At 40.3% G+C, this 15,341-nt stretch overlaps 1 protein-coding gene across 3 annotated transcripts in view; it reads left to right on the forward strand.

The window, feature by feature from the left end:
• The window catches only part of LOC133562376 (intermembrane lipid transfer protein VPS13B-like), an 819,661-nt gene that overhangs the window by 485,564 nt on the left and 318,756 nt on the right, over positions 1–15,341 (forward strand). For all 3 annotated transcript variants that reach the window (XM_061916536.1, XM_061916534.1, XM_061916535.1), the window contains exon 38: positions 3,288–3,668. In XM_061916536.1, the coding sequence (XP_061772520.1) occupies positions 3,288–3,668 (381 nt within the window). The remainder of the gene's footprint in view (positions 1–3,287; positions 3,669–15,341) is intronic.

Consider the following 15,341-nt stretch of genomic DNA (forward strand, 5'->3'; position numbering starts at 1 on the left):
TCACTTCCGCTGGATTAAAGAATGAAAGAAGACCTGGATCCATGTTTGTGTGTGTGTGTGTGTTGCAACTCCTGGCAGCGTTTTCCAGCACTTGTATCTGGGAACGAGGCGTACACGGAAGGCCTTAAAAGCACCGATGCCTTGAAGATGCCATGAAAAGCAGCTGGACTTGTTTTCAGCTGCTTCCCTCCACCATCATCATGAGCAAGTGGAAAAATGTGATAATGGAAGTGGTATAACACGGCATGGAGTTAATTCATGTGTCGCTGCAAATTCCAGCCAAGTGTTTGAAGACTGCAGTGCACAAAGGAAGAATAAAATAGAAGTCTTAAATTTATGTGGCGTGCATTAAATAATAGTTAAAAAAAAACATTAATGCTCTTCCACATCAATTTGGGTTATGTACATGTTTGAGTTTATTAAACCAACATGGAATTTTTTCATTTATGGTGGACTTTTTTTGGGGGGCTTCACGGTGGCAGAGGGGTTAGTGCGTCTGCCTCACAATACGAAGGTCCTGCAGTCCTGGGTTCAAATCCAGGCTCGGGATCTTTCTGTGTGGAGTTTGCATGTTCTCCCCGTGAATGCGTGGGTTCCCTCCGGGTACTCCGGCTTCCTCCCACTTCCAAAGACATGCACCTGGGGATAGGTTGATTGGCAACACTAAATTGGCCCTAGTGTGTGAATGTTGTCTGTCTATCTGTGTTGGCCCTGCGATGAGGTGGCGACTTGTCCAGGGTGTACCCCGCCTTCTGCCCGATTGTAGCTGAGATAGGCGCCAGCGCCCCCCGCGACCCCGAAAGGGAATAAGCGGTAGATATATGGATGGATGGATGGATGTTGTCTGTCTATCTGTGTTGGCCCTGCGATGAGGTGGCGACTTGTCCAGAGTGTACCCCGCCTTCCGCCCGATTGTAGCTGAGATAGGCGCCAGCGCCTCCCGCGACCCCGAAAGGGAATAAGCGGTAGAAAATGGATGGATGGATGGATAGATGGTGGATTTTGTCTATTACCCAAGTTGTATTTGTTCAGGTTCTAGCTTTAAAAAGTATTGCTTTAGGACGTGTACACACTAAGTAGGCTATTACCAAATAGCCTGACAAAATATATAATATAAAATGTAATCCCACATCCATGAATACAACACCACAGAAGTTGGAACACCCATGCACCTTTAAAGTGTGTGTTTGTATAATTAATAGGGGTGTGGGAAAAAATCGACTCTTTTTTTTTTTAAGCCGATTTTTATTTATTTATTTTTTTGTATCAATCCAACAAACCACTACACAGCAATACCATAACAATGCAATCCAATTCCAAAACCAAACCTGACCCAGCAACACTCAGAACTGCAATAAACAGAGCAATTGAGAGGAGACACAAACACCACACAGAACAAACCAAAAGTAGTGAAACAAAAATGAATATTATAAACAACAGTATCAATATTAGTTATAATTTCAGCATAGCAGTGATTAGAAATCCCTCATTGACATTATCATTAGACATTTATAAACATTAAAAAAAAGAACAATAGTGTCACAGTGGCTTACACTTGCATGGCATCTCATAAGCTGGACAACACACTGTGTCCAATGTTTTCACAAAGATAAAATAAGTCATATTTTTGATTTTTTTAATAGTTAAAACAAATTTACGTTATTGCAATCAGTTGATAAAACATTGTCCTTTAAAATTATAAAAGCTTTTTTTTTTTTTTATCTACTATTTTGCTGGCATGTCAGCAGACTGGGGTAGATCCTGCTGAAATCCTATCTATTGAATGAATACAGAATCATTTTGAATCGAATCGAATCGAAAAAATCGATATCAAATCGTGACCGCAAGAATCGATATTAAATCGAATCGCGGGACACCCAAAGATTCGCAGCCCTAATAATTACAATGTTAAAGTTTAAGTTCCAATGATTGTCTCACACACTAGGTGTGGTGAAATTTGTCCTCTGCATTTGACACATCCCCATGTTCACCCCCTGGGAGGCGAGGGGAGCAGCGAGCAGCAGCGTGCGCCACACTCGGGAATCGTTTGGTGATTTGACCCCCAATTCCAACCCTTGATGCTGAGAGCCAAGCAGGGAGGCAATGGGTCCCATTTTTTATAGTCTTTGGTATGACTCAACCTCCCAGTCTCACTGCGGACACTCTAACCCAGTGGTTCTTAACCTTGTTGGAGGTTCCGAACCCCACCCGTTTCATACGCGCATTCACCCAACCCTTCTTTTGTGTACATTTATTTTTCATTTATTTCAAATTCAAGACAAAGTTTGTTTTTTTTCCTAGTGTACAAAATTAACCGTACATGAACTCACAACAAATTACACACCTGCAAATCGGTGTGACTTCTGCAGTTGCCGTATCCACGATATCAATCAATCAATCAATCAATGTTTATTTATATAGCCCTAAATCACAAATGTCTCAAAGGACTGTACAAACCATTACGACTACGACATCCTCAGAAGAGCCCACATAAGGGCAAGGAAAACTCACACCCATATGCCGATATGGAGAAGTTTTTTATGTACACAATGAGTCCATACTTGCCAACCCTGCCGATTTTTCCGGGAGAATCCCGAATTTCAGTCTCTCCAGGGCAACCATTCTCCTTTAGCGTCCTCTACAACCTGTCGTCACGTCCGCTTTTCCTCCATACAAACGGCGCATTCACATCATTTATGTGGCTTTTACACACACATAAGTGAATGCAACGCATACTTGGTCAACAGCCACACAGGTCACACTGAGGGTGGCCGTATAAACAACTTTAACACTGTTACAAATATGCGCCACACTGTGAACCCACACCAAACAAGAATGACAAACACATTTCGGGAGAAAATCTTCACCGTAACACAACATAAACCCAAAAAACAAATACCCAGAATCCCATGCAGCACTACTCAAGGTAGTGCAAGGTTGGCATGTATGGATGAGTCAGGTGTGTCTTGACTGGCTCCGCCGAACCCCTGAGGCCGACTTGCGGAACCCCTAGGGTTCGATCAAACCCATGCTCTAACCACATGGCCACTGAGCTGGTGATTTGCTGGTGTTTATGTGAGTACTTTCCTAAAAGCATTGCTCCGTTTAGCTTCCTTAATATTTTATAAATATTACACATTCAAGCACTGGAGTGAGCCTCTGTTTTTAAAGGCTGCTTTTGGGAACTGTTCCCTTAGTTCAGGCAAAATGTTACAAGCATGTTTGTGGAATTGTAGCTTTTAAACAAAAAAAAATACTTAATTATTTCCTCCCATTTTTTTCCACAGCGGAAATCAGTTTGGAGCTGTCCCGCCCTTTGAAAGTCAGCCCAACACTGGTCAAATTGGAGCAGGCCAAAGCCTACCTGAAGAAACTTGTGCCAAACCACATTTGGAACACCTCCAGTAAACCGGCCTCCACTTCTGCGACCCCTCAGTCGTCTCCTGCCAAGATGCCGCCCAGGGCCTTCACTACTTCCCATCAGAGCCATGGCCTCAGCAAAGCCAGCAGCATTGAGGCCTTGGCTCTGTCCTTCCCCAAGGTCTCTCTTCACACTACCCAGATTGTGGTCGTCATGGAGACGGAGGCCCATCCGATGACGCCCTGCGTGACTGTGTCTGTGTCATCCATGACAGGAAGTCTAAACTTGAAGTCGGGTCGGATCGAGGGTGAGTAAGATGCAAATATTCCTTTCACTGCGCAAACACAGAAAAAATATTGAAGAATGTATTGGCAGGGAAATACGTTGTTAAAAACAACGAGGGAGCACATGTTTTTATTTTACAGCTCAGTCGGCAACCTGTCCTAATGAGAATTTACTAGGATCTTCCACAAAACGAAATGTGATCTTTACAGCATAAAATGGGCCATATTTTTTGGGGCGTTGCTTTAATAAAAAAGAGAGAAAATAATAATCGTTAATGTTTGAAAATAAAATAGCAAAACAGTCAGTATGCGTCATAGCTGGCGGTAGAGCCTGGCTCCGGCTGTATTCACTTCAGAATTAAGCTTTAACCATGTGACAATTTAATTAAACTGCACCAAACAACTTCTACTTGCAGCTATTGTGATCCTGAGCTATTGTACGCCTTATGTAATTATAAATGTAAAATTAAATGTAAACATATATATTTTTAACACTGTTGAATTCCCAAGGAGATGGTGAAACCCTTCTACTTCCTTAAAGGGAGTTGCTCAATGTGTGTGTTAAATTTTGTGTCATACTTGCCAAACCTTCCTATTTTCCCGGGAGATTCCCCAATTACAGTACCATTCTCCCGAATTTCTCCCGATTTCCACCCGGACAACAATATTGGGGGCGTGCCTTGAGGGCACTTCCTTTAGCGTCCTCTACAACCTGTCGTCATGTCCGCTTTTCCTCCATACAAACAGCGTGGTGACCCAGTCACATAATATATGTAACTTTTACACACACATGAGTGAATGCAAAGCATACTTGGTCAACAGCCATACAGGTCACACTGAGTGTGGCCGTACAAACAATTTTAACAAATATGTGCCACACTGTGAACCCACACCAAACAAGAATGACAAACACATTTTGGGAGAACATCCACACCGTAACAAAACAGAACAAATACCCAGAACCCCTTGCAGCACTAACTATTCCGGTACGCTACAATATACACCCCCGCTACCGCCAACCTTCAAAACATTCATTTGTTTATAAATGTTAAGTTTATAGCCTCACGGTTGGGCGTGGGATAGATGGAGCTTCTACTCACTCACTGCGATGAAAGTTGCTGGTTGTTCAGTTTAAAATAGGCTGACCATGAGTGAATGCAACGCATACTTGGTCAACTTCCATACAGGTCACACTGAGTGTGGCCGTATAAACAACTTTAACAAATATGCACCACACTGTGAACCCACACCAAACAAGATTGACAAACACATTTCGGGAGAACATCCACACCGTAACACAACATAAACACAACAGAACAAATACCCAGAACCCCTTGCAGCACTAACTATTCCGGGACGCTACAATATACACCCCCGCTACCGCCAACCTTCAAAACATTCATTTGTTTATAAATGTTAAGTTTATAGCCTCACGGTTGGGTGTGGGATAGATGGAGCTTCTACTCACTCACTGCGACGAAAGTTGCTGGTTGTTCAGTTTAAAATAGGCTGACCATGAGTGAATGCAACGCATACTTTGTCAACTTCCATACAGGTCACACTGAGTGTGGCCGTATGAATAACTTTAACAAATATGTGCCACACTGTGAACTCACACGAAAACAAGAATGACAAACACATTTCGGGAGAACATCCACACCGTAACACAACAGAACAAATACCCAGAACCCCTTGCAGCACTAATTATTCCGGGACGCTACAATATACACCCCCGCTACCGCCAACCTTCAAAACATTCATTTGTTTATAAATGTTAAGTTTATAGCCTCACGGTTGGGCGTGGGATAGATGGAGCTTCTACTCACTCACTGCTTTCATTGCTGTGAGTGAATGCAAGGCATACTTGGTCAACAGCCATACAGGTCACACTGAGTGTGGCCATATAAACAACTTTAACAAATATGCACCACACTGTGAACCCACACCAAACAAGAATGACAAACACATTTTGGGAGAACATCCACACCGTAACAAAACAGAACAAATATCCAGAACCCCTTGCAGCACTAACTATTCCGGTACGCTACAATATACACCCCCGCTACCGCCAACCTTCAAAACATTCATTTGTTTATAAATGTTAAGTTTATAGCCTCACGGTTGGGCGTGGGATAGATGGAGCTTCTACTCACTCACTGCGACGAACGTTGCTGGTTGTTCAGTTTAAAAATAGGCTGACCATATCCTGAAATCCCAAAAAGAGGACACATATATGCATGCATAGGCCGACCCGAGGTGAAAATTTGCCAATGACACTTGAACTTGCTTTATAAATAATATATTTATATAATAGAAATGCTATCAAGTCATAAAAATGGGATCCCACGGTAAATTTCTGGGGTCCCACTTTTTTGTAAGCGTTTTGAAAACAAATGATAAACGTATGCACTGTCCTGTTATATCTCACATACTAAATTGTGTTTTGTAAAATGTTACTTATTCATTAAAATAAATAACATAAAAAGAAGACAACTTTGTATGCATATGTCAATGTATTCAGTTATGAACATTCATTCACTTTCTTCTTTCCTTCTTGGATCTAAACTTTACCGCTGCTGGTAGTTTTTTCCATGTTTTTATTTAATAAGTTGTAGGTGTATTTATTATTTCAGTATAAAAGTGTAAAAAGTGTTTTGCTTCGGTCATGAAATGATGATAATGGTGTTCCAGGGCATACATACATTTTATACTTAATGCTTAAATCTCTGGAGTTTACATCAATTTTAGATCTAATCCTCATTTCAAAATGTTTTTGTTTTTTTTATGTTTTTTTGTTAAACAAAACTATGTTTTTTTATGGCAAACACACAAAATATGCGAAATCTTCCACCAAATATTTTTTTCAAAGTGGAATATTTTATGTGACGTAATCAGGGTTGAGGTGGGGTGCGGTAAGGGGTAGCGTGGGTGTATATTGTAGCATCCCGGAAGAGTTAGTGTTGCAAGGGGTTCACGGTATTTGTTCTGTTGTGTTTATGTTGTGTTACGATGTGGATGTTCTCCCAAAATGTTCGTCATTCTTGTTTGGCGTGGGTTCACAGTGTGGCGCATATTTGTAACAGTGTTAAAGTTGTTTATATGGCCACCCTCAGTGGGACCTGTATGGCTGTTGACCAAGTACAGTTGTGATCAAAATTATTAAACCCCCACACAATTTTGGTGTTTTAGCAAGTTGGACATTTATTCCGTATTTTGTTTATAGTCATATCAAATAAAGATGTGTCAAATAGACAAATGCAACTTAAATTGTAACACTATATTTTACAAAATACCAAAAAAGGACATTTTTCTTAATATCTCATTGACAAAATGATTCAACCCCCTAGTTCCATGCATCTTTAGTACTTAGTAGAACACCCTTTGGCAGTAATGACATCCTTCAAAGGTGATACATAAGCGGACACAAGCTCCTTGCAAGCATCTACAGGTATTTTAGCCCATTCCTCTTGGGCAAAGGCCTCCAGTTCATTCATATTCTTGGGCTTGCGTGCTGCAACTGCCTTCTTCAAGTCCCACCACAGCTTTTCTAGAGGATTTAGGTCTGGCGACTGTGAAGGCCACTCCAGAGTCTTCCAGCCCTTCTTCTGCAACCACTCTGATGTTGATTTGGAGGTATGCTTGGGATCCTTGTCCTGTTGGAAGGTCCAACGTCTCCCAAGCCTCAGCTTCGTCACTGACTTCATGACATTTGCAGCTAATATATCCTGCTAGGAAATAGAATTCATAATGCCTTGAACGCGCTGGTAGATTCCCGGTACCTGAGGCAGAGAAACAGCCCCAGAGCATGATTGACCCCCCACCATGCTTAACAGTAGGCAAGGTGTTCTTCTCTTTGTAAGCTTCATTTTTTCTCCTCCAGACATAACGTTGATTCATAGGCACAAAGAGTTCCACTTTTGTCTCATCACTCCATAGAACAGTTTCCCAAAACCTTTGGGGTTTTTCCAGATGATTTTAGGCATACTGGGGTCTATTTTTCTTGTGCCTGGTAGTCAGAAGTGCGGTGTGCCTGGGAATTCTGGCATGGAGGCCTTCATCTCGTAGTGTGCGCCTTATTGTCTGGGACGAAAGCTGCGTTCCCCCCTCTGCAGTGTCCTGTTGTAGTTCCTCAGCTGTTACCCGGGGGTTTTTCACCACTGTACGCTTCTAATACCGGACAGCAGTTGCACACAACATCCACGCCCAGGTAGTGTTTCCACTGTGCCTTTAGCTTTAAACTTGCGAATTATGCTCCTAACTGTGTCTCTTGGAATGTGTAATGTCTTTGCTATTTTCTTATATCCATATCCTTTCTTATGAAGAGAAATTACCTCCTCTCTTGACTTCTTTGACCACTCCCTGGACTTCACCATGTTGCAAATACACCATTGACCATCTACAACAGGGGTCGGGAACCTTTTTGGCTGAGAGAGCCAAAAAGCCAAATATTTTAAAATGTATTTCCGTAAGAGCCATATAATATTTTTTTTAACACTGAACACAACCAAACGCGTGCGTTATTAAGTAAGACCAACATTTCTAGAGTATAATAGGTTTCTTATTCTTTGTAATAACATTGTTATTCTAAAGCTAACTGTGGAGGGGGCGTGGCCTGTGGGCCTGCAGTGAACTGGGGTGTACCAGGACCGGCCTCTAAATCTGCGACAGGTGCGTAGATGGCCCACCTGGGCCTTGTTATCTAATCACCTGTCACTCTGTTATAAGCAGCAGCCAAGAGGAGAGACGGGGTTGGGGCTGGGGCTTGAGCCAGAGCGCGAGCGAAAACGAAAGATAAAAATACAATTGCTGGAAAGCAACTGAGAGACTTATTGAAAAATAAAACAACATTGTAACCCTGAAACAGGCTCTCATGTCAGTGCTTGGTGATCTGAAGAACCTCCAGGAGGGCAAGCCCCACACTAACCAATAATAAATAAATAACTTCTTACCATTAACGCAACTTCTTGAACAGGTGCGGTAGAAACGGATGGATGGATTAAAAATGCATGAGAATGTTTTGTATTTTGAACATTATTTTTAAAACTGTGATTACAAGTGGAAATATTCATTATTTATCGTGTTAAGCAACGTCAGCTCAGATTTATCTGAGAGCCAGATGCAGTCATCAAAAGAGCCACACCTGGCTCCCAAGCCCTAGGTTCCCTACCCCTGTTATATGGTAAGTAGAATTTACTTGATACTGGCAAGTGATATTGCAGCATTAAATTTTACTTAAATCATTTGCGTGCAAATACTCATAATAATTTTTTTAACTAAATCTTTTGAGTTATTTTTTTCAGTGTATTGATCTCAAATATGTACCGCTTTCTAACTTATATGAAGTATAATACCAGTGTATCGTGCAGCCCCACTAGGAAGTCAAGTGAAGGCCTTCAAAATATGGAGCTGGGGGCCGTGAGTTTGAGACCCCAATTTTGTTTTGCTAGGGGAACTTTCATAGGGGGTGGCACAGGTTGGATCCTGGACTCGGGATCTTTGTGTGGAGTTTGCATGTTCGCCCCGTGACTTTGTGGGTTCCCTTCCTCCCACTTCCAAAGACATGCACCTGGGGATAGGTTGATTGGCAACACTAATCACCATAAATGATTCCCGGGCGCGGCACCGCTGCTGCCCACTGCTCCCCTCACATCCCAGGGGGTGACCAAGGGGATGGGTCAAATGCAGAGGACAAATTTCGCCACATCTAGTGTGTGTGTGACAATCATTGGTACTTTAACTTGACTTTAACACTAAATTGGCCCTGGTGTGTAAATGTGAGTGTGAAAGTTGTCCGTCTATCTGTGTTGGCCCTGCGATAAGGTGGCGACTTGTCCAGGGTGTACCCCGCTGAGGTAGGCTGCAGCACCCCCTTTGACCCCAAAAGGGACAAGCGGTAGAAACTAGATGGATGGATTTTCATGTAGTTGTAACACTTGCGAAAGCATCTTCGTTTTTTTGTGGTTAGCATCCCTTTTTTTTTAGTAGTTGTACTTTTTTAGATGAATGTCCTTGGCAAAGCTGTACGTAAGATTCCTCACTTTCTTCCCGTCATGTCTGAAGTTAATGTGGATCGTCTTGTACCTGATGAGACATTTCATTTTGCAGACAGATTTCTCTGACATCATATTTCTCTTCAGGCATCACTATACTTTTTCCTGGCTGGCTCGTCTCCCGACAACAGTTGTGCGTTCAAGAAAATGCCGTTGATCGATGACCTTGACAGTTTAAATATTTAACAAGGCACGTTTTTTTTACGTCTTTATCCCCAAGTATATCAGACATTACAAAAAGAAAATATGTGAAATGGAGAGGCAGTGAAGCCTGAACCCCAAAGCTGCACTGGCCAACTTTCCACAAAGTTTTTGTCAAATGCATGTCTGTGGTACTGCAGTTTTGTTTTGACGGCGTGGCGCAGTGGGAGAGTGGCCGTGCGCAACCCGAGGGTCCCTGGTTCAATCCCCACCTAGTACCAACCTCGTCACGTCCGTTGTGTCCTGAGCAAGACACTTCACCCTTGCTCCTGATGGGTGCTGGTTAGCGCCTTGCATGGCAGCTCCCTCCATCAGTGTGTGAATGTGTAAATGTGGAAGTAGTGTCAAAGCGCTTTGAGTACCTTGAAGGTAGAAAAGCGCTATACAAGTACAACCCGTTTATCATTTATCATTTGTTTAATGTTACCTCTAATTGACAAATGTGTTCCTTTCTCTTTACGTTTTGATATACATCTTCACCCACCACTTGTAACTATATCATTTTTATTTGTGCAGTATACACATTCTTGTGTGACATAATTAGTGAATTGTGAATTATATTTATATAGCGCTTTTCTCTAGCGACTCAAAGCGCTTTACATAGTGAAACCCAATATCTAAGTTACATTTTTAAACCAGTGTGGTTGGTACTGGGAGCCGGTGGGTGAAGTTTCTTGCCCAAGGACACAACGGCAGTGACTAGGATGGCGGAAGCGGGAATCGAACCTGCAACCCTCAAGTTGCTGACACGAGCTATACAGACTGTGGAAATTGTTTCAACTAAACAAAACTTATCCTCTAAAAAGCAGGTGGAGTCATGGCAATAGAGTGATACCTCAACTTGAGAGTGCCCCAGCTTTGGAGTGTTTTGAGATAAAAGCTGTCTCTCGGCTAATTATGCTTTTAGTTGCGAGCAAAAATATATATATATTTTTTCATAACATTTTTATTGACATCCAGCATCAGACATTCTATCTACTACATCAGTGTTTCCCAACCTTTTTTCAGTGATGTCTGTGAACATTTTTTTAAATCAAGTACATCCTAATCAGAGCAAAGCATTTTTGGTTGGAAAAAAAAAGAGATAAAGAAGTAAAATACAGCACTATGTCATCAGTTTCTGATTTATTAAATTGTATAACAGTGCAAAATATTGCTCATTTGTAGTGGTCTTTCTTGAACTATTTGGAAAAAAAGATTTAAAAAACTAAAAACTTCTTGAAAAATAAACAAGTGATTCAATTATAAATAAATATTTCTACACAACTTAAAGTGCCCTCTTTGGGGATTGTAATAGAGATGCATCTGGATTCATCAACTTAAAGGCCTACTGAAATGAGATGTTCTTATTTAAACGGGGATAGCAGGTCCATTCTATGTGTCATACTTGATCATTTTGCGATATCGCCATATTTTTGGTGAAAGGATCTAGTAGAGAACATCGACGATAAAGTTTGCAACTTTTGGTCGCTAATAAAAAAACCCTGCCTTTTTCGGAAGTAGCAGACGATGAGGTCACAAGTGTGAGGGCTCCTCACATTGTTTAAAATGTGAGCCTCCAGCATCAAGAGCTATTCGGACCAAGAAAGTGACAATTTCCCCATTAATTTGAGCGAGGATGAAAGATTTGTGGATGCGAATATTGATAGTGAAGGACTAGAAAAAAAATAAAAATAAAGCATTGGGAGCAATTTCAAATGTTTTTAGACACATTTACTAGGATAATTCTGGGAAATCCTTTATCCTCTATTGTGTTGCTAGTGTTTTTGTGAGTTAAATAGTACCTGATAGTCGGAGGGGTTTGTCCACGGGTGTGTTGACCCCAGTCTCTGAGGGAAGTCACGGCAACTGCATGGACGGCGCAATCTCCGCTGATCTCCGGTAAGAAGCGACTTTTTGAATTAATGAATTAAATAAATAAAATTAAAATAAATTAACAATACTAATAATCTGAAATAAAATAATAGAATATTAACAGATGGTAAATAATGATTAAGAAATCAATCAATGTTTATTTATATAGCCCTGAATCACAAATGTCTCAAAGGACTGCACAAATCATTACGACTACAACATCCTCGGAAGAACCCACAAAAGGGCAAGGAAAACTCACACCCAGTGGGCAGGGAGAATTCACATGGATGGATGGAAGTCAATGCTCAGTCCCCTCTACCATTGTTAACCCTCCCCGTAGGTGGAAGTTAACCTTAAACATGTGAATTCAACTACTTTAGTCCGTTTTTTAACATCGTAAAAACATCAGCTGTCTTTTTCTACGGACGGCGCTAGGAATTCACTGGGGAGCCAAGGGGGGCGCCAGCCTGCAAAAGTTTGGGAACCATTGCTTTACTCTATAACATCTGCATGACGTGAAATTATGATTGCTAATGTAAAAAAAAAAAAAAAAAAAGTAAACTTTCAGAGTGCTGCCTTGGAGCACTTTTGTGTCCCCACCAATCTCAAAATCAAACCTACTCCCTTGTACGCATGTCTGTCAGCGTATGTGCGCTACCTGTCAGTACAACAACCAATCAAATTACATCCACGTTGTTTTCGTCACACAGCATTCAACCAATCAAATTGCAGGAAAACCAACGAAGAAGAGCTCTCGCAAAACCCGCCGGTGAGGAAAAATTGTGCCAAAAATAGTTTCGTTCGGGCATTAAAACTACGAGTTGGTCAACAAAAAACGAATTCCAGGATGCAAAACATGCGGTTCGAAGATTACAGACGGAGACGCGACAACTTCCAGCTTCGTTCGACATTTGCAAAAAGAAGGGTAAGTTTTGAATGTATGCTAACGTTTATTGGCTGAGTAACGTAACTTTTATTTGTGGTGTAGTTAAATCAGTGAGGCTGTAAACTCACTGCTAACGTTAGTAGAACCATAGACATCTTATAAGTAGACGCAGCATGGAGCGCTACTGCCTACTGGCGCTGACGTGACGCGGGGCCGCCATCTTGGAGTGGTGATCCACTCCACTCAGTGCAATTCATTTGGCGGGAGCAATGAACTCTCAGCGCATTTTATTCATCTTACCTCACTGAATACCACTCATTTTCACCCCCTTTTTTGTCATACTGTAGCTATGGTAAAGGACACATGTTTTGCCGTGTTCATAGTTTGCTTAACAGCAGAGGTGGGTAGTAACGCGCTACATTTACTCCGTTACATTTACTTGAGTAACTTCTGGGATAAATTGTACTTCTACGAGTAGTTTTTATGCAACATACTTTTACTTTTACTTGAGTATATTTATAGAGAAGAAACGCTACTTTTACTCCGTTCCATTTATCTACATTCAGCTCGCTACTCGCTACTTTTTTTTAATCGATCTATTAATGTTTGTTTTGGTTAATGACAGAGCTTCAAAGTAGAATCTACGCATGCCTGCGTTTGACCAATCACATGCAGTCACTGGTGACGTTGGACCAATCAAACAGAGCCAGGCGGTCACATGACCCGACTTAAACAAGTTAAAAAACTTATTCGGTTGTTACCATTTAGTGGTCAATTGTACGGATTATGTACTGTACTGTGCAATCTACTAATAAAAGTTTCAATCAATCAAAAGTGTAAAGGAAAAAAGACACTTTTTATTTCAACCGTACTTCCCGTCAAAAGCCTAAAGACTGATCGCACAGTTCCTGTCTTCACAATAAAAGTGCCGCTCCATCGCGCCTGCGCTAACAAAATAAGAGTCTCCGAAAGCCAGCGCAAACAAGCTAGCAAGCTACGGAGTTTGCCGCCAATGTATTTCTTGTAAAGTGTATAAAAACGAATATGGAAGCTGGACAAATAAGATGCCAAAAACCAACGACTTTCATGTGCTATTAGACAGAAAAGAGAAACTTTTTTTTCTCCTCCATTTGAAAACGTGAAAACGTCTAATTCCAATCAATGCAAGTCATCAGAATCAGGTAATACACCAACTTATATTCTTGTCTTCATGAAAGATAGGAATCTATATGTTAAACATGCATGTATATTCATTAAAACACCTTCAACATGTGAACAAAAACGGCAAAATAAATACATATAAATTATATGCTGTATATATAAATGTATATATATATATATATATAAATACATATATATATATATATTTAATATATATATATATATATACATATATATGATATGTGTGTGTATAAATGATTTGTGTGTGTATGTATATGATGTGTGTGTATGTATATATGAGGTAGATCACCTCGACTTGGTCATTTACTAAGTAATTGATAAACGTTGAAAAACTTATTGGGGTGTTACCATTTAGTGGTCAATTGTACGGAATATGTACTGTACTGTACAATCTAGTAATACATGTTTTAATCAATCAATCAAATCAATGAATTCCTACTGAGGCTATGTTGCTGTTAAGTTATTGTGGCTCAATGTGCCATTTTTTTCATTTTATTTTAATGTACTATTATTTAATATATAATATTGTTTTAGTTGCTTAAGAGATATTACTGGCTCTGAATTTGTTCATCACTATTTTTATGTTTTTGTGCATTATTTTTTGCCGTGATCAGGTTACTCATCAGTTACTCAGTACTTGAGTAGTTTTTTCACAACATACTTTTTACTTTTACTCAAGTAAATATTTGGGTGACTACTCCTTACTTTTACTTGAGTAATAAATCTCTAAAGTAACAGTACTCTTACTTGAGTACAATTTTTGGCTACTCTACCCACCTCTGCTTAACAGTAATATAATATTCTTATATGCTATAAGTGACCAGACGTCCGAGATCAAAACTGGCAATAATTATCCCAGAGAAGGGGAAAAAAACGGTCAGCTATTTTTAAATTGAAAAAAACTATATAAACAATGTATGAATACATTAGATGTCTATATATCTTAGGGACCTACAGGCTGTATCGCTGTTGCTGCAGCAGCAGAGAGTTTATTCTGCCTTGACATTTTGTATTGATATTTTCTATTACATTCTTTTGATTGATTAATTGATTGATACTTTTATTAGTAGATTGCACGATTCAGTACATATTCCGTACAATTGACCACTAAATGGTAACACCCCAATAAGTTTTTCAACTTGTTTAATTCCACGTTAATCAATTCATGGTACAAATATATACTATCAACATAATACAGTCATCACACAAGTTAATCATCATAGTATGTACATTGAATTATTTACATTATTTACAATATGGGGGGTGGGATGAGGATCTTTGGTTGATATCAGAACTTCAGCCATCAACAATTGCATCAACAGAGAAATGTGGACATTGAAACATTGCAGGTCTTATTTAGTAGGATATGTACAGCCAGCAGAGAACATAGTGAGTTCACATAGCATAAGAACAAGTATACACATTAGAAGTACATTTGAGTTGTTTATAATCCGGGGGGATGGGATGTGAATGGAGGAGGGTATTAGTAAAGTGTTGAAGTTGCCTGGAAGTGTTGTTTTAGA

The sequence above is a fragment of the Nerophis ophidion genome, linkage group LG11 (assembly GCF_033978795.1).
Source record: "Nerophis ophidion isolate RoL-2023_Sa linkage group LG11, RoL_Noph_v1.0, whole genome shotgun sequence".
Taxonomy (NCBI): Eukaryota; Metazoa; Chordata; class Actinopteri; order Syngnathiformes; family Syngnathidae; genus Nerophis; species Nerophis ophidion.